Here is an 18,928-nt window from a genome sequence, read left to right as displayed (position 1 = left end):
TATGTGGTCAATTATGTGCGTTTCGAAATGCAACTAGGTCATGCACAAGCACTGAGAACAATCGGTAATGGTATCAACTACCAGTGTGTATATGATTGATGCTAGTAGGGGATTGTTTGATAAAGCACACTTTTTTTGTGCGTATGAACATTCTAAATCCCGTTCGCAATTATAGATATTGATAAATGAGGCCCCAGGAATATTCACCCTGTGAGTGTGGTGACCAACCATCCATCTTGAATGGATTGCCAAAATAGAAAAGGAAAACCGTCCTTTCTGCTCTGTAATGTAGGCCTATTGCAGCAGTCGTCTCCTTGATGCTATACTTTCCTCCAGTCACTACCTAATTAGTGGGCAGCAGCTTTATCCCTCAGCTGGATGGGAACATCCCACTCATCAATATTCTGGAACGCTGTGACTGCTCCACTGTCCTAATGACAAGGTGCACGGTAAAGTTAATGGAGAATCAAATCTCAATGTCTGTAAAAAACATCTGCTAAATAAAACAACAACAAGCCTTACGCCACACACATACATACAGTGCTGTGAAAAAGTATTTGCCCCCTACTAATGTGTTCAAGACCGAATCTCTACTTTTGCATATTTTTTTATACAGATTGTTATCAAATCTTCAACCAAAACCTAATATTAGGTGTTGGGAACCTGAGTGAACAAATAACAACAATTACGTATTTGTTTAATTTTTTTCATTAACAAAGTCATGCAACACACAATGCCCCTGTGTGAAAAAGTAATTCCCCCTTACACTCAATTTACTGGTTGTGCCACATTTAGCTGCAATGACTGCAACCAAATGCTTCCTGTAGTTGTTGATCAGTCTCTCACATCGCTGTGGAGGAATGTTGTCCCACTCTTCCATGCCGAACTGCTGTAACTTAGCAACATTTGTGGGTTTTCAAGCATTAACTGCTCATTTCAAGTCCTGCCACAACATCTCAATTGGGATTAGGTATGGACTTTGACTAGGCTACTCCAAAACTTCAAATGTGTTGCTTTTTAGCCATTTTCATGTAGACTTGATTGTGTGTTTTGGATTATTGTCTTGCTGCATGACCCAGCTGTGCTTCAGCTCACAGTCAGATAGCCTGCCCTTCTCCTGTAGAATTATCTGATACAGAGCAGAATTCATGGTTCCTTATATTAAGGAAAGTCGTCCATGTTCTGAGGCAGCAAAGCATCCTCAAACCATCACACTACTAATGTTACCATCATGCTTGACCGTTGGTATGAGGTTCTCACTGTGGAATGCAGGGTTTGGTCTTCGCCAGGCATAATGGGACCCATGTCGTCCAAAAACTCACACTTTTGAATCATCTGTCCATAGAACATTCTTCCTAGAGTTCCTAGAGTTTCCACATGCTTCAAGAGGGCCACCATTGTTCCTGTTCCCAAGAAAGCTAAGGTAACTGAGCTAAATGACTACCGCCCTGTAGCACTCACTTCCGTCATCATGAAGTGCTTTGAGAGACTAGTCAAGGATCATATCACCGCCACCCTACCTGACACCCTAGACCCACTCCAATTTGCTTACCGCCCCAATAGGTCCACAGACGACGCAATCGCCATCACACTGCACACTGCCCTAACCCATCTGGACAAGAGGAATACCTATGTAAGAATGCTGTTCATCGATTACAGCTCAGCATTTAACACCATAGTACCCTCCAAACTCGTCATTAAGCTTGAGACCCTGGGTCTCGACCCCGCCCTGTGCAACTGGGTCCCGGACTTCCTGACAGGCCGCACCCCGCTATCATCCAGAAGGCAAGGTCAGTACAGGTGCATCAAAGCGGGGACCAAGAGACTGAAAAACAGCTTCTATCTCAAGGCCATCAGACTGTTAAACAGCCATCACTAACATTGAGTGGCTGCTGACAACATACTGACTCAACTCTAGCCACTTTAATAATGGAAAAATTGATGTAATCAATTTATCACTAGCCACTTTAAACAATGCCACTTTATATAATGTTTACATACCCTACATTAATCATCTCATATGTATATACTGTACGCTATTGTCACGTCCTGACCCTAGTAAGATGTCATTTTCTATAGTAGAGTAGGGCAGGGCGTGACAGGGGGTGTTTTGGGTTGTTCTATGTTTTCTATTTCTATGTTTAGGTTCTAGTTTGTCTATTTCTGTGTTGGGATTGATCTCTAATTGGAGGCAGCTGATCCTCATTGCCTCTGATTAGAGATCATATTTAAGTAGGGGCTTTTCTCTTCCTGTTTGTGGGTTATTATCTTTTGAGTAGTGTGTTTTCCTCTCTGCGTCACGGTTTGTTGTTTTTTCAAGTTATTTATGTATTGCATTCAGTTTCACGTCTAATAAATATGTGGAACTACGAACACGCTGCATTTTGGTCCGCTCCTTCGAACAGCTGTGACAGAATAACCCACCATAAAAGGACCAAGCAGCGTGGAATGGAGCAGCAGGAGAAATGGATTTGGGAGGACATACTGGAGGGAAAAGGATCCTGGACGTGGGAGGAAACCCAGGCCGGAATGGATCGCCTCCCATGGGAACAGGTGGAAGCAGCGAGGGAAGTACAGCGACGAGATCAACAGGCAAAGCAACGAAGGAAGCACGAGGCATTCCCCAAAAATATTTTGGGGGGGCACATGGGAAGTTTGGCAGAGTCAGGGTGGAGACCTGAGCCAACTCCCCGTGCTTACCGTGGGGAGCGGGTGACGAGGAAAGCACCGAGCTATGCGGTGATGTGCACTGTATCGCCAGTGCGCATTCACAGGCCGGTGCGATCTGTGCCCTGCATTAGTCGAGCTAGGTTGAGCATCCAGCCAGAACGGGTTATGCCAGCTCTACGGTCGAGATCTCCAGTGCGCCTCCATGGCCCAGTATATCCTGTGCCTGCCCCACGTACCCGGCCTCCAGTGCGCCTGCCCAGTCCGGGGTGTCCTGTTCCTGCTCCCCGGCACTCGCCCTGAGGTGCGTGTTACTAGTCTGGCGCCTCCTATGCCAGCCCCACGCATCAGGCCTCCAGTGCGCCTGCCCAGTCCGAGGTGTCCTGTTCCTGCTCCCCGCACTCGCCCTGAGGTGCGTTATTAGTCTGGCACCTCCTATGCCAGCCCCACGCATCAGGCCTCCAGTGCGCCTGCCCAGTCCGGGGTGTCCTGTTCCTGCACCTCGCACTCTTCCTCCAGTGCGCATCCATAACCCGGTACAGCCAGTGCCTGCTGTGAGCACTCGGCCCTTAGTGCGTCTCCCCAGTCCAGTGAGACCGATTCCTGCTCCTCGCACTCTCCCTCCAGTGCGCCTCCATAGCCCAGTACGTCCTGTGCCTGCTCCCCGCACTCTCCTTCCAGTGCGCCTCCATAGCCCAGTATGTCCTGTGCCTGCTCCCCACACTCGCCCTGAGGTGCGTGTTACTAGTCTGGCGCCTTCTATACCAGCTCCACGCATCAGGCCTCCAGTGCGCCTGCCCAGTCCGGTGAGACTGATTTCCTGCTCCTCGCACTCTCCCTCCAGTGCACCTCCATAGCCCAGTACGTCCTGTGCCTGCTCTCCGCACTCTCCTTCCAGTGCGCCTCCATATCCCAGTACGTCCTGTGCATGCTCCCCACACTCTCCCTGAGGTGCGTGTTACCAGTCTGGCACCACCTATGCCAGTCCCACGCATCAGACCTCCAGTGCGCATCCCTAGTCCAGAGCCTCCAGCGACGCTCCTCAACCCGGAGCCTCCAGCGGTGGTCTGCAGCCCAGTGGCTTCAGCGGTGGCCTTTAGCCCAGAGTCTTCAGCGGCGGTTGGCGGTCCGAAGCCTCCGGTGACGATCCATGGTCTGGTTCCTCCCGACATACAGAAGCGGGGGATCAGCTGGCGGTGGGGGTACTACACCCGGAACCAGAGCCGCCGCCATAGACATTAGTCACCCACCCTACCCTCCCTTTGTGTTTTCTTGTTTGTTTTTTGTGTGCATTCGGAGTCTGCACCTTTGGGGAGGGGGGGGGTACTGTCATGTCCTGACCCTAGTAAGATGTAATTTTCTATAGCAGGGCGCGACAGGGGGTGTTTTGGGTTGTTTTATGTTTTCTATTTCTATGTTTAAGTTCTAGTTTGTCTATTTCAATGTTGGGATTGTTTGGGGTTGATCTCTAATTGGAGGCAGCTGATTAGAGATCATTTTTAAGTAGGGGTTTTTCTCTTCCTGTTTGTGGGTTATTATCTTTTGAGTAGTGTGTTTTCCTCTCTGCGTCACGGTTTGTTATTTATGTATTGCATTCAGTTTCACGTCTAATAAATATGTGGAACTACGACCACGCTGCATTTTGGTCCGCTCCTTCGAACAGCCGTGACAGCTATACCATCTACTGCATCTTGCCATTTGATGTAACTAAATGTATCACTAGCCACTTCAAGCAATGCCACTTTATATAATGTTTACATACCCTACATTACTCATCTCATATGTACACTGCTCAAAAAAATAAAGGGAACACTTAAACACAATGTAACTCCAAGTCAATCACACTTCTGTGAAATCAAACTGTCCACTTAGGAAGCAACACTGATTGACAATAAATTTCACATGCTGTTGTGCAAATGGAATAGACAACAGGTGGAAATTATAGGCAATTAGCAAGACACCCCCAATAAAGGAGTGGTTCTGCAGGTGGGGACCACAGACCACTTCTCAGTTCCTATGCTCCCTGGCTGATGTTTTGGTCACTTTTGAATGCTGGCGGTGCTTTCACTCTAGTGGTAGCATGAGACGGAGTCTACAACCCACACAAGTGGCTCAGGTAGTGCAGCTCATCCAGGATGGCACATCAATGCGAGCTGTGGCAAGAAGGTTTGCTGTGTCTGTCAGCGTAGTGTCCAGAGCATGGAGGCGCTACCAGGAGACAGGCCAGTACATCAGGGGATGTGGAGGAGGCCGTAGGAGGGCAACAACTCAGCAGCAGGACCGCTACCTCCGCCTTTGTGCAAGCAGGAGCAGGAGGAGCACTGCCAGAGCCCTGCAAAATGACCTCCAGCAGGCCACAAATGTGCATGTGTCTGCTTAAACGGTCAGAAACAGACTCCATGAGGGTGGTATGAGGGCCCGACGTCCACAGGTGGGGGTTGTGCTTACAGCCCAACACCGTGCAGGACGTTTGGCATTTGCCAGAGAACACCAACATTGGCAAATTCGCCACTGGCGCCCTGTGCTCTTCACAGATGAAAGCAGGTTCACACTGAGCACGTGACAGACGTGACAGAGTCTGGAGACGCCGTGGAGAATGTTCTGCTGCCTGCAACATCCACCAGCATGACCGGTTTGGCGGTGGGTCAGTCATGGTGTGGGGTGGCATTTCTTTGGGGGGCTGCACAGCCCTCCATGTGCTCGCCAGAGGTAGCCTGACTGCCATTAGGTACCGCGATGAGATCCTCAGACCCCTTGTGAGACCATATGCTGGTGCGGTTGACCCTGGGTTCGTCCTAATGCAAGACAATGCTAGACCTCATGTGGCTGGAGTGTGTCAGCAGTTCCTGCAAGAGGAAGGCATTGATGCTATGGACTGGCCCGCCCGTTCCCCAGACCTGAATCCAATTGAGCACATCTGGGACATCATGTCTCGCTCCATCCACCAACGCCACGTTGCTCCACAGACTGTCCAGGAGTTGGCGGATGCTTTAGTCCAGGTCTGGGAGGAGATCCCTCAGGAGACCATCTGCCACCTCATCAGGAGCATGCCCAGGCGTTGTAGGGAGGTCATACAGGCACGTGGAGGCTACACACACTACTGAGCCTCATTTTTACTTGTTTTAAGGACATTACATCAAAGTTGGATCAGCCTGTAGTGGGGTTTTCCACTTTAATTTTGAGTGTGACTCCAAATCCAGACCTCCATGGGTTGATAAATTGGATTTCCATTGATTATTTTTGTGTGATTTTTTGTTGTCAGCACATTCAACTATGTAAAGAAATAAGTATTTAATAAGATTATTTCTTTCATTCAGATCTAGGATGTGTTGTTTAAGTGTTCCCTTTATTTTTTTGAGCAGTATATATACTGTACTCTATACCATCTATTGCATCTTGCCTATGCCGTTCGGCCATCACTCATTCATATATTTTTATGTACATATTCATTCCATTACACTTATGTGTATAAGGAAGTTGTTGTGGAATTGTTAGATTACTTGTTAGATATTACTGCAAGGTCGGAACTAGAAGCACAAGCATTTCGCTACACTCGCATTAACATCTGCTAACCATGTGTATGTGACAAATAAGATTTGATTATGCTTAGCGAAAACCAAACACTGCATTCCACAGTAAGAACCTCAAATCAACGGTCAAGCATGGTGGTGGTAGTGTGATGGTTTGAGGATGCTTTGCTGCCTCAGGACCTGGACGACTTGCCTTAAAATCCACGCAAAAATCCAATAAGATTGTTTTTGGGAAACGATATCTGACGAGCCAATCTGTACTTTCTTTAAAAAAAGTCCCCACCTATAGCTAAAAACCTTCTCTCTGCGAAATGCAGCATGTGCCAAATCTTCCAACAGAGCAAGATCAGCCATCTCTCATTAAATGTGCCATTATCTCTCCCCATTATCTCAATCTTTTCCAGTATTTCAACAATGCTTTCACTTACACATGTGCCTCTAATTTAACAAATGACTGTACTTTATATGGGATATTATTGTAACAAATGCACTGATGTGGTCGAATGACTATATATGATATAGCCTGTCAAGATATGTTGCATGAATTCACAATGGAAATACAATGACATTGAAAGAATTATGTAATTATTACTCTCACAATGTCACACATTTTCAACATATTTTCCCCATTCAAAGCTTGACAAGCAGTACCCTTATTCCACCACGTGGCACTGTGTATGCATGGTCATGGCTGTGCATACATTTATGCAAGCTCTCAAACAAACGCTCATATTGATACATTTCACACCTTGTGTGGAAATGATCCCACGCATGGTTTACGCACAGATTTGTGCCTACGCATTATTGATAAATGAGGCTCCTGGCCTTTTGATAACAGAGGGTTAAAGACCTTGCTTCACTTGCCTGGAACATGTTAGATTTTTTTCATTTAGCAGAAAACAATGCACTAATGGTGATAAACTGTGATGTGATCTGGAAGGAGCTTCTTTAAAAGTTTGGGGTACAGGTTTACAACAAGAAGGAGACTGTGGCCTTCATGGTATAATATTGACATGTAATTCGTTCAGTAGTTTGTATATCTATTACAAAGAGGGTATAGAACGAGAATCCCTGAGCCAGACAGACTGTGGGAATAGATGGTTTTTGAAGCATGGACCGTTGCCTCATGTCAAGGCCCAAAGGACCACACCTCATTATGGTAGTCCGCACCAATGTCCTATTAAAGCACAAGTGAAACCAACATTATTACTCTGGACCTGTAAATGACCTACAGGAGAGGAATGCTGAAAACTCTAACAGAACCAGGACCTCTGGAAGGGGAGGGGGAAGATACTGTGTGGTGAACCACAGACCCCTGTCCAAATACACATAAATCCCATACTGTGGTGAACTGATGGATAAACAAGAACAAAGAGGGACACACACACAGCGAGTGTCTGCATGGGACATGTTGTGGAGGAGAGGAGATGGGATCTTACCTCCATGGGCACCACCTGCATGAGGATGGCGAAGTTGGTGAGATGATTACACAGACACACCGAGTAGGACATGTTCCCTTCGGACCGCACACAGCCCTCATTGGACCAAACACCCTCCTTTGAACTGACAGACAGACAGACAGACAGACAGACAGACAGACAGACAGACAGACAGACAGACAGACAGACAGACAGACAGACAGACAGACAGACAGACAGACAGACAGACAGACAGACAGACAGACAGACAGACAGACAGAGACACAGGAGACAGCCAGTCAGGTAGAGGACAGAGACACAGGAGACAGCCAGTCAGGTAGAGGACAGAGACACAGGAGACAGCCAGTCAGGTAGAGGACAGAGACACAGGAAACAGCCAGTCAGGTAGAGGACGGCGACACAGGAGACAGCCAGTAGAGGACAGAGACACAGGAGACAGCCAGTCAGGTAGAGGACAGAGACACAGGAGACAGCCAGTCAGGTAGAGGACAGAGACACAGGAGACAGCCAGTCAGGTAGAGGACAGAGACACAGGAGACAGCCAGTCAGGTAGAGGACAGAGACACAGGAGACAGCCAGTCAGGTAGAGGACAGAGACACAGGAGACAGCCAGTCAGGTAGAGGACAGAGACACAGGAGACAGCCAGTCAGATAGAGGACAGAGACACAGGAGACAGCCAGTCAGATAGAGGACAGAGACACAGGAGACAGCCAGTCAGGTAGAGGACAGAGACACAGGAGACAGCCAGTCAGGTAGAGGACAGAGACACAGGAGACAGCCAGTCAGATAGAGGACAGAGACACAGGAGACAGCCAGTCAGGTAGAGGACAGAGACACAGGAGACAGCCAGTAGAGGACAGAGACACAGGAGACAGCCAGTCAGATAGAGGACAGAGACACAGGAGACAGCCAGTCAGGTAGAGGACAGAGACACAGGAGACAGCCAGTAGAGGACAGAGACACAGGAGACAGCCAGTCAGGTAGAGGACAGAGACACAGGAGACAGCCAGTCAGATAGAGGACAGAGACACAGGAGACAGCCAGTCAGGTAGAGGACAGAGACACAGGAGACAGCCAGTAGAGGACAGAGACACAGGAGACAGCCAGTAGAGGACAGAGACACAGGAGACAGCCAGTCAGGTAGAGGACAGAGACACAGGAGACAGCCAGTCAGGTAGAGGACAGAGACACAGGAGACAGCCAGTCAGATAGAGGACAGAGACACAGGAGACAGCCAGTCAGATAGAGGACAGAGACACAGGAGACAGCCAGTAGAGGACAGAGACACAGGAGACAGCCAGTAGAGGACAGAGACACAGGAGACAGCCAGTCAGGTAGAGGACAGAGACACAGGAGACAGCCAGTAGAGGACAGAGACACAGGAGACAGCCAGTCAGATAGAGGACAGAGACACAGGAGACAGCCAGTCAGATAGAGGACAGAGACACAGGAGACAGCCAGTCAGGTAGAGGACAGAGACACAGGAGACAGCCAGTCAGGTAGAGGACAGAGACACAGGAGACAGCCAGTCAGATAGAGGACAGAGACACAGGAGACAGCCAGTCAGATAGAGGACAGAGACACAGGAGACAGCCAGTCAGGTAGAGGACAGAGACACAGGAGACAGCCAGTCAGGTAGAGGACAGAGACACAGGAGACAGCCAGTCAGATAGAGGACAGAGACACAGGAGACAGCCAGTCAGGTAGAGGACAGAGACACAGGAGACAGCCAGTAGAGGACAGAGACACAGGAGACAGCCAGTCAGGTAGAGGACAGAGACACAGGAGACAGCCAGTCAGATAGAGGACAGAAACACAGGAGACAGCCAGTCAGGTAGAGGACAGAGACACAGGAGACAGCCAGTCAGGTAGAGGACAGAGACACAGGAGACAGCCAGTCAGGTAGAGGACAGAGACACACACAGTGACATATAGACGTCACCATAACAGTAAAGATAAATCTACAATCCACACTCCCTAAGCCTGATTATATTTTAAGTATAAAGGTTATGTGGGAGGCCCATAAACACATATGTTTTGCTGAATTTCATTTTTAAGAGGGCTGTTAAGTATTTCAATGTTTTTCATGAAGCACAAGGGGAAGGGGAGAGTAAGCATTATGAGTCTAAATAAAACACTAACAATTCACAATGATTTATAGTTTTTAAATCAAATGTCAGTGTTTTTACAGAAGGTTGCTGCACCCCCTTTCAAGATATACTGTGCCAAATCTATTGATTCTGTGCATCATGGATGTAATGTATATGATTATGATTCATACTCAAGACTAGACTATATGTTTTCCTATTTATAGGACACATTATAGTAAAGCTCCTTATACATTTAGCCTATGGCAACACAATCTTCTCCTTGGGATTCCTAACTCCCTAATATCCACATACCGTACTGTTACGTCACAATTTCATTAACATAGCTCTAGCCATATCTTAGTGTGAATATGTAAACCAACCTGTAGTCGAGGAAGGCACAGTAGAGGAACACTTTGTTGCTCTGGTTTAAGGCTTGACCCTGCTGATCCCTGTTCTGAAAAAAGAAAGCAAGGTCATAATTTCACGGTTACCGCTCTAGGCTACTTCCCAAACCTCTATTGTGAGGTACACTTAGAAACAAGGGTTCTATAAGGGTTATGTGGCTGTCCCCATAGGATTACCCTTTTGGTTCCAGGTAGAACCCTTTTCCCACTAACCACAAATGTTGATTCAACATAATTTCATTGGAATGACGTGGAAACCAAGTTCTGCCCAGAAGGTTGGTTCCAGGTAGAATTTTTTGTGTTCCATATAAAACCCTCTGTGGAAAGGGTTCTACATGAAACCAAAAGTGGTTCTTTGTGGACTTTTTGGTTCTAGATAGAACCTTTTTCCCCCCCCTAAGAGCGTAGGCATGTGACATTTTGATATCCCTGTGGCAATTTTCTCATCACAATATAATGCCAAAGAAGACCTCATCTTATATTTCTAAACAGAAATTAACTTGAAGAAACACAATTCAAGATCTTCCTTGAATAAATGGTTGTTTTATCAATGGGACAACCGGGTAAAATAAAGGTTAAATAGAAAATAATTGACTTGATTGTATTAGTAGTCTGTGTGATGGCCACACTAGTGTTTGTTTACCCCCATAACCCAGAGCAACCTGTTAGGAAAATGCATGTTACTGTAATCATCATGACAGTGGTATGGAACCCTTTGGAAATGAGCAGCTCTCTCCAGCTGGCTTTCCGTGACTCCAGTTGGCTTCCCCTTCATCCATAAGCTTAACAAGACCATTAGAGCTGGCTCAATGCGCTCCAAAAATAGCAATCTCTTTTGAATTTGGAAGAATGAACCACCTATTTGCTTTTTGTTTTGTGAAATCAAATAACAATGCTCTCTCCACTCGTGCTGAGAACACAATAAACATCTAAAGAAGACATCAGAGTAACTAGCTAGAGCTTAACAACGGCTCAGCCGCACAGCAAAGGTGATTATTGTATTGTGTGAGACTCCTTACTGTCTTAAAGCATTTTATTTTATTATAACTCACTTTTTCCATGTAATTCCTTAAATCAAATTTGGAGTCCCCAGAGACAGTGAGCTAATGGTTGAAGGAGTAGGAATGTGGTAATTAGGGCCTGGCCATGGTTTCAGGTTCAACTTAACACTCTGTCCAATCTTTCCTCAACACAAAGCAAAACTTTCATAGGCTGGCGTGGTGTAACATCTACAGCAGACCCACCTCTCCTTATTCCCTGGGCCTTAATGGAGAAATTATATCAGAGTATGTTGAGATGGACCTTCTGGAAAAAGTGAGTGAGAGGGAGAGTGAAGCTGACAGTGAGGCTCGATGTCTTGTGCATGTGTCTGTTTCCTGGCCCTACCATAGGCTGTCTGCTTAATATTATGTTAGATATGGCCCAAATTCAGTGTGTTGCTCACCTAAACATTGCGCTAGGGATATGTACAGATAGGACAGTGTGTTCCATAGAGCAGCACACATGCACCCCATCAGCATGGGCAACGTCTGTCTTTGACAAGGTGCTAAAGACCCTCTGGGTGAGTTTACAGGGCATATGGGGTTTAATAACTCACTGGTTCTTGTCAGGAGTAAATAGAAGCAGATGGGAGAGTGAGGTACAACTAGGATCCATTCACAGCCCAGGAAGAGAAAGAACAATTACACACTGCCATCAGGCATCCCTTTACTCTGGAACATTTGTTCTCTACTATCGCTGAAACTTTGATGATGCTATTATGTTACAGAGGGGACGGAGGACTCATTTTCCATATTGAGTGAATACAGAGAGGGAAAATGTTACACACTCCGACCAGACACATGTTGAAGAGCACACTGACAAAATGGACAGTCGCAGATGTGAGAAGTGGTATTATTCAGCCACAATGTCTCCGTGGTGACACAGTGGTTGTTGTGACATATCCAGTGGGGCGTTTCTGAGCCCATATCATTTCTGAGCCCATGGGGAATGAGCGAGTGATGTGAAGCTGAGAGTCTCTCCCCTGTATTTAGAATGCAGAGAGAGAGAGAGATGTGATCTGGTCTGTGTGCCTGCCACTGCTCCCTCCCCATCTCTCCCTGGTGCCCTGCTCCCTCCCCGTCTCCCTGCTCCCTCCCCGTCTCTCCCTGGTGCCCTGCTCCCTCCCCGTCTCTCCCTGGTGCCCTGCTCCCTCCCCGTCTCTCCCTGGCGCCCTGTTCCCTCCCCGTCTCTCCCTGGTGCCCTGCTCCCTCCCCGTCTCTCCCTGCTCCCTCCCCGTCTCTCCTGGTGCCCTGCTCCCTCCCCGTCTCCCTGCTCCCTCCCCATCTCTCCCTGGTGCCCTGCTCCCTCCCCGTCTCCCTGCTCCCTCCCCGTCTCTCCCTGGCGCCCTGTTCCCTCCCCGTCTCTCCCTGCTCCCTCCCCGTCTCTCCCTGCTCCCTCCCCGTCTCTCCTGGTGCCCTGCTCCCTCCCCGTCTCCCTGCTCCCTCCCCATCTCTCCCTGGTGCCCTGCTCCCTCCCCGTCTCTCCCTGGCGCCCTGTTCCCTCCCCGTCTCTCCCTGCTCCCTCCCCGTCTCTCCCTGGTGCCCTGCTCCCTCCCCGTCTCTCCCTGGTGCCCTGCTCCCTCCCCGTCTCTCCCTGGTGCCCTGCTCCCTCCCCGTCTCTCCCTGGTGCCCTGCTCCCTCCCCGTCTCTCCCTGGTGCCCTGCTCCCTCCCCGTCTCTCCCTGCTCCCTCCCCGTCTCTCCCTGGTGCCCTGCTCCCTCCCCGTCTCTCCCCGGTGCCCTGCTCCCTCCCCGTCTCCCTGCTCCCTCCCCGTCTCTCCCTGGTGCCCTGCTCCCTCCCCGTCTCTCCCTGCTCCCTCCCCGTCTCTCCCTGGTGCCCTGCTCCCTCCCCGTCTCTCCCTGCTCCCTCCCCGTCTCTCCCTGGTGCCCTGCTCCCTCCCCGTCTCCCTGCTCCCTCCCCATCTCTCCCTGGTGCCCTGCTCCCTCCCCGTCTCTCCCTGGTGCCCTGCTCCCTCCCCGTCTCTCCCTGGTGCCCTGCTCCCTCCCCGTCTCTCCCTGGTGCCCTGCTCCCTCCCCGTCTCTCCCTGGTGCCCTGCTCCCTCCCCGTCTCTCCCTGGTGCCCTGCTCCCTCCCCGTCTCTCCCTGGTGCCCTGCTCCCTCCCCGTCTCTCCCTGGTGCCCTGCTCCCTCCCCGTCTCTCCCTGGTGCCCTGCTCCCTCCCCGTCTCTCCCTGGTGCCCTGCGGCCTCTCCGTCTCTCCCTGGTGCCCTGCGGCCTCACTGTCTGCCAGGGAAGAGAGCTCCGCTCCAGCACTTTATTAACAACAGAGGGCCAGCAAAATGAGCCTTGGAAATCACTTCAAACCTCATATGAGGAAGAGACAGAGAGCAGACAACAGAGAGAAAGACAGAGACAGAGAGACAGTCAGAGGGAAAAAACGGTGGATTGAGGGAAAGAGGAAGAGAATGAGAGACTGACTGCCAGAGGGAGGCAGAGAATGAGTGACAAAGTGACCATTGAATCAGTCGTGAAGTAAGCAGTCAGTGCCTTCACTGTGTCTGTCAACCCACTACATCTCAATCAATGAGAGACCAGTGCCTATCATGACATGACTGCATGCCTATGATGTGGCAGCGTGTTGCATAACAACATTTGGGGGAGATTCGGAGGGAGTGTTGTGCCGCGGGGATGAGTGGCATAAGCTTATCATTAACAGCTAGCCCACCCGCACAAAACATATATTTTCGATTTCCCGACATACTGTAGCATTCTTACTGAGGACATGGAAAGACAGGGTATAATGTAGGATTACTCTGAGGTGTGTGGTGTGGGACAGATGCAGTCTTCACCACTGAAAATTAGTCTAACAGCACGACTGTCTGCATCAGTGACACCATTCCACTGAAAAACATGAATTCATTTCCTTTGTTGCCTTATTGTTTGATTAATCAGGAGACAGAACTCTGTGTCTGGTTCCACTAAATAACATGTAGAAAATGCAAACATATGCATATCTCCACAGAAACATTTAGTAGCTGAAATTAGCCATAAAAGGAAACACTTTATCTCTGGGACAGGCACACAGAGGTGTAGTGAAACACTATCCAGTCCAGCAGGCCAAATGGACCACAGCATAGCAGGTTAGTATCACAGTGACACATCACTGATCTGAGATCTGATATGAGATCCTTTCAGACTGGGACCCACTTTAAAATGATTGGTCTAAGCTAACCCCAGCACAGTTTGGGCTTAATGAACAGGTAATGTTGCTATGAAGGTCCATGGTGACAGACACACCAACTAATTTAGAGCATGTGGAGAATCCATCTGAGCAGCACTGGACAACACAACTGGCACAGAGCAGAGTGAGGTCATGATGTCAGGGGAAATGTAAGGCTTGCAGCTGTGGTCTGGGCTGAGCCTCTAAGGTAGACACACAAAACAACTATGTAAGTGTTGATAAGTGTGAAGGGTGTGAAGAAAAGTGAAGTTGCCATTTTATTTTGATAGGGCGGGATGCCGAGATCTGGAAGTCTAACAAGATCACTCAAGTTATATTGAAATATCCTTGGTTGCAAAATATTATGGCACGTTGTTGAATTTCTAGCAAGTGTCTCAAGATACTAGGAATTGGATTCTAACAAGCTTTACTTTTACAAATGACAAGTTGTGTGAATATGGGGTAATGTTACTTAACAGTATGTGCCAAACCATCACTTTCTCTTTTGCACCAGGAAATTGAAAGGAAGTCCCATCTGAGTAACTCTGGGAAAGGGGAACAGAGCAAGGGAGAAAGAAAGTGAGGCGGGGGAGAGAGAGAGACCCTTAATGCAAAGCTCCTGGCAAGAGAAGGATAGCAATGGCCAGACCTCCATCTGCGATTGATCAGCGAGCTGGCCCAAATGTGTAAGTTGGTGAGATAGATAGATAGATAGATAGATAGATAGATAGATAGATAGATAGATAGATAGATAGATAGATAGATAGATAGATAGATAGATAGATAGATAGATAGATAGATAGATAGATAGATAGATAGATAGATAGATAGATAGATAGATAGATAGATAGATAGATAGATAGATAGATAGATAGATAGATAGATAGATAGATAGATAGATAGATAGATAGATAGATAGATAGATAGATAGATAGATAGATAGATAGATAGATAGATAGATAGATAGATAGATAGATAGATAGATAGATTGATAGATGATAGATAGATAGATAGATAGATAGATAGATAGATAGATAGATAGATAGATAGATAGATAGATAGATAGATAGATAGATAGATAGATAGATAGATAGATAGATAGATAGATAGATAGATAGATAGATAGATAGATAGATAGATAGATAGATAGATACTCACCCACAGGGTTTGGATTGGGTGTGTACTGAGTTATAAAAATACTCTGGCAATAAAGACTGCTTATTATAGTGGCAGAGACAACTGATAGCAGCTTTGGCTTACTTGTTTAAAAAATATTGGGTATCAGGGTTCCTAAAGGTTTTGGTGGGTATATTTTCCCAGTTCTTGATTAATTAATCCACAGTTATTCAGCATTCCAGCCTTACTTGGAAGCTCCTGAAAGTCTACTAGACTTGCAATCACTAGCCTGCTCTCCCCTCCAAAGAAACACTCCCTCATTATCTCATCCCCTTTTGTTTTAAAACGTCATACAGTAGATGGATAAAAATGTGATCAATTATAAGGCAAAAGCAAGATATATAAAACAAAGTCAATATGAAATAGAACATTCATTCTAGCCCTTTCATTCCAGTACCTGCTAAAAGGGCCTGCTGTAGTACACTATGAATGTGTGGGTCAATTCTGGGAGAGACAGCGGCCACCACCGCTCCTACACTACTCCCTCTCCATTCCTCCGCTGCCCACAGTCCCTCTCATGTAGCCGCTGCCGCCTCTCCAACACACAGCTTTATTAGCCCGTAAACTCAAGTCCAGCTTGTCAAAACCTTTTTTCTATCCTTTAAATTTTGACACTGAACAACACCGGCATTCCTCGTGAAATCACTCTTTCCATTTCTTCACCTCATACCGTCAGTGTGATGCTTGAGTGAAGAGGAGAATGGGGAGAGGGATGGGGAGGGGGGGGGCAGGTTTTTTATGTATGTATTAATGTTTAACTACAGACCCCAGTGCCCCCTCTCCTCTGGTCCTCCCACGCCAGACCCACGTCGGACAGGACTAATAAATCACAGCTGGAGCCAGGGCCCAATCAGCACTAGTGCAGAATGGCGTGAGAAAGCTCACAGGCCTCCGAGAGACCCGATAACACTTTCACTCCGTATCGGAGCCGCTCCCCAGAACCCTATTGACTGGCGTGGCGTCACCTTGGACCGGACTAATACGGCACGGCCAGTTAGCTCTGGAAGGAAATGACCTCAGTAGATGTTTGGTGAGGGTCTGAGCGTACAGGTGCAAGGCCAGATTCACTGGCCATTCAGACCTGTTTGGCCTCCCCTGTGACCGATGCTAATAGCCATAAGACAAAGTCCTTATGGATCATTACGACTGGTGACAGCGTCAATGAATTACCTATAGTTTTAGGCATTCACAGCAATAGAGTTCATGACATTGTTTTTATTTTTCTGCTCATAAAACAGGCGTCTTCCATGTGAGGTAAATGGTCAACGGTGTCTACTGTTGTGTTCGAGACCTGACAGTAAGTGACTGCTGTTCTACTACAGTGTTACTAATACACAAGACCTGTTGTTACCATGGCACCATGACCAGGACGGTGAAATGTGGGGGAGCTGATAGTACTATAGTGCTGCTGACACAATTCCCCTTCTGAGACATTAATCAGACTAGATGTCTCTCTCTCTCTCTCCTCTCGCTGGCTAAAACCTTTGGGAAAGCAGAAGGCTCAATCACAAATCATTTAGCTACCCCTGAGCAGTGGAAGCACGCCACAGGAGGCCATTTTTGGAGTGGAGTTAGACAGACAGTAAAGAGCGGAGTGAACAATGACGGGAAAGGTCTTCCACATACTGTTTGAGCAGTTTCCCTCTCTCCTAGTTTGGAAGGTGAAATATCCACCAGCTCCCAAAGACATAAAAATTCCAAAAATAGTCAGTCACTTTTGGGCTGAATCTATCCTCAGGCTCACAACAGACCAGTAATAGCATATTTACCTCTTTTCTGGTTATGGTTACAGACAAAAAGTGATGTGTGAGGTATGCAACTTCTAAATATACAGTGCATTCGGAAAGTATTCAGATCCCTTGACTTTTTCCACATTTTGTTACGTTACAGCCTTATTCTAAAATGGATTAAATGGTTTTTTTCCCCTCACCAATCTACACACAATACCACATAATGACAAAGCAAAAAAAAGAAATATTACATTTACTTAAGTATTCAGACCCTTTGCTCAGTACTTTGTTGAAGCACCTTTGGCAGTAATTACAGCCTCGAGTCTTCTTCGGTATGATGCTACAAGCTTGGCACACCTACATTTGGGGATTTTCTCCCATTCCTCTCTGCAGATCCTCTCAAGCTCTGTCAGGTTGGATGGGGAGTGCTGAGTACCAGGCAACTGCACAGCTATTTTCAGGTGTCTCCTAGGGCTGTTGCAGTGACCGTATTACTGCCACACCAGCGGTCACGAGTCATGAAGTCAATCAAATTCAATGTGACCGTTTAGTCACGGTAATTAGGCTTCTCCAAGCTCTGATGCTGCTGATGGTCATTAGTAGTCTACCAAACTTGCTAACTGCCTGGTACTCCGCACTCTATTGTCCCTCTAATCACTCTGACATCAATGCAAATGTGATCGAAAGTCGAATCAAACACTTCAAGACAGCCCATGAGCTCATGTTGCGCAACATTTGTGCTAGAAAACCGAGTGATGGCCTCTATTAAAAAGAGGAGGAACGCATCAGCTTTCTATAGGCTAAGCCTACAATATTTATTTCTCAACTTTCCTAATATTAAGCAACTATTAAGCACAATGCTTATCTTTACAACAGGAGTATAGCCTACCTGGCTGGCATGAAAATGAACCACGGGAAAAGCGTCCTCCATTCACTATTTAAGGGCAGAGACGACATGTTTTTTTTCCCCTGCTCTTGTTTCGAGACAGGTGCATGATAATGGTCCATTCTAAATCAAAACGAATTTCACAGATATATTATTTAGCATATGTAAAGACAAGATAAAATCAAGAATAGTCTGATGGGTGACAATATTAGCCTATCACTTGTGAATGATGCCCGGCATAAGGCAAGAAACAATGCTTGTTTTTTGCAACATGTTCTAATCGTAGTCACACACCTCATGCAGCCTAGCCCATAGGCCTATATGTTTTTATAAGGTTTGTATTACAACTAAAGTGGCCAAATATCTTCTTTAAATTAAGCACATTAACTTCTTTGGGTTCTGGGGGCAGTATTGAGTAGCTTCGATGAATAAGGTGCCCAGAGTACACTGCCTGCTACTCAGGCCCAGAAGCTAGGATATGCATGTTATTAGATTTGGATAGAAAACACTCTGAAGTTTCTAAAACTGTTTGAAGGATGTCTGTGAGTATAACAGAACTCATATGACAGGCAAAAACCTGAGAAAAATCCAACCAGGAAGTGGGAAATCTGAGGTTTGAAGTTTTTCAAGTGATTGCCTATCCAATATACAGTGTCCGTGGGGTCATATTGCACTTCCTAAGGCTTCCACTAGATGTCAACAGTCTTTAGAACGTTGTTTCATGCTTCTACTGTGAATGGGGAGAGAATAAGAGCTGTTTCAACCAGGTGTCTGGAAAAATGCCATGA

The 18,928-nt window shown here is 47.2% G+C and overlaps 1 protein-coding gene across 4 annotated transcripts in view; it reads right to left on the bottom strand.

Annotated features, from left to right (window-relative positions):
* Window positions 1–18,928, bottom strand: part of LOC106585524 (adhesion G-protein coupled receptor D1) — a 69,886-nt gene that overhangs the window by 18,901 nt on the left and 32,057 nt on the right. For all 4 annotated transcript variants that reach the window (XM_014171828.3, XM_014171830.3, XM_014171827.3 and 1 more), the window contains 2 exons: window positions 10,108–10,181; window positions 7,637–7,760 (listed from right to left, as the gene is read on the bottom strand). In XM_014171828.3, the coding sequence (XP_014027303.1) occupies window positions 7,637–7,760; window positions 10,108–10,181 (198 nt within the window). The remainder of the gene's footprint in view (window positions 1–7,636; window positions 7,761–10,107; window positions 10,182–18,928) is intronic.

The sequence above is a fragment of the Salmo salar genome, chromosome 24 (assembly GCF_965601325.2).
Source record: "Salmo salar chromosome 24, fSalSal1, whole genome shotgun sequence".
In the NCBI taxonomy this organism is placed as follows: Eukaryota; Metazoa; Chordata; class Actinopteri; order Salmoniformes; family Salmonidae; genus Salmo; species Salmo salar.
This window is presented reverse-complemented; position numbering and strand designations above follow the sequence as displayed.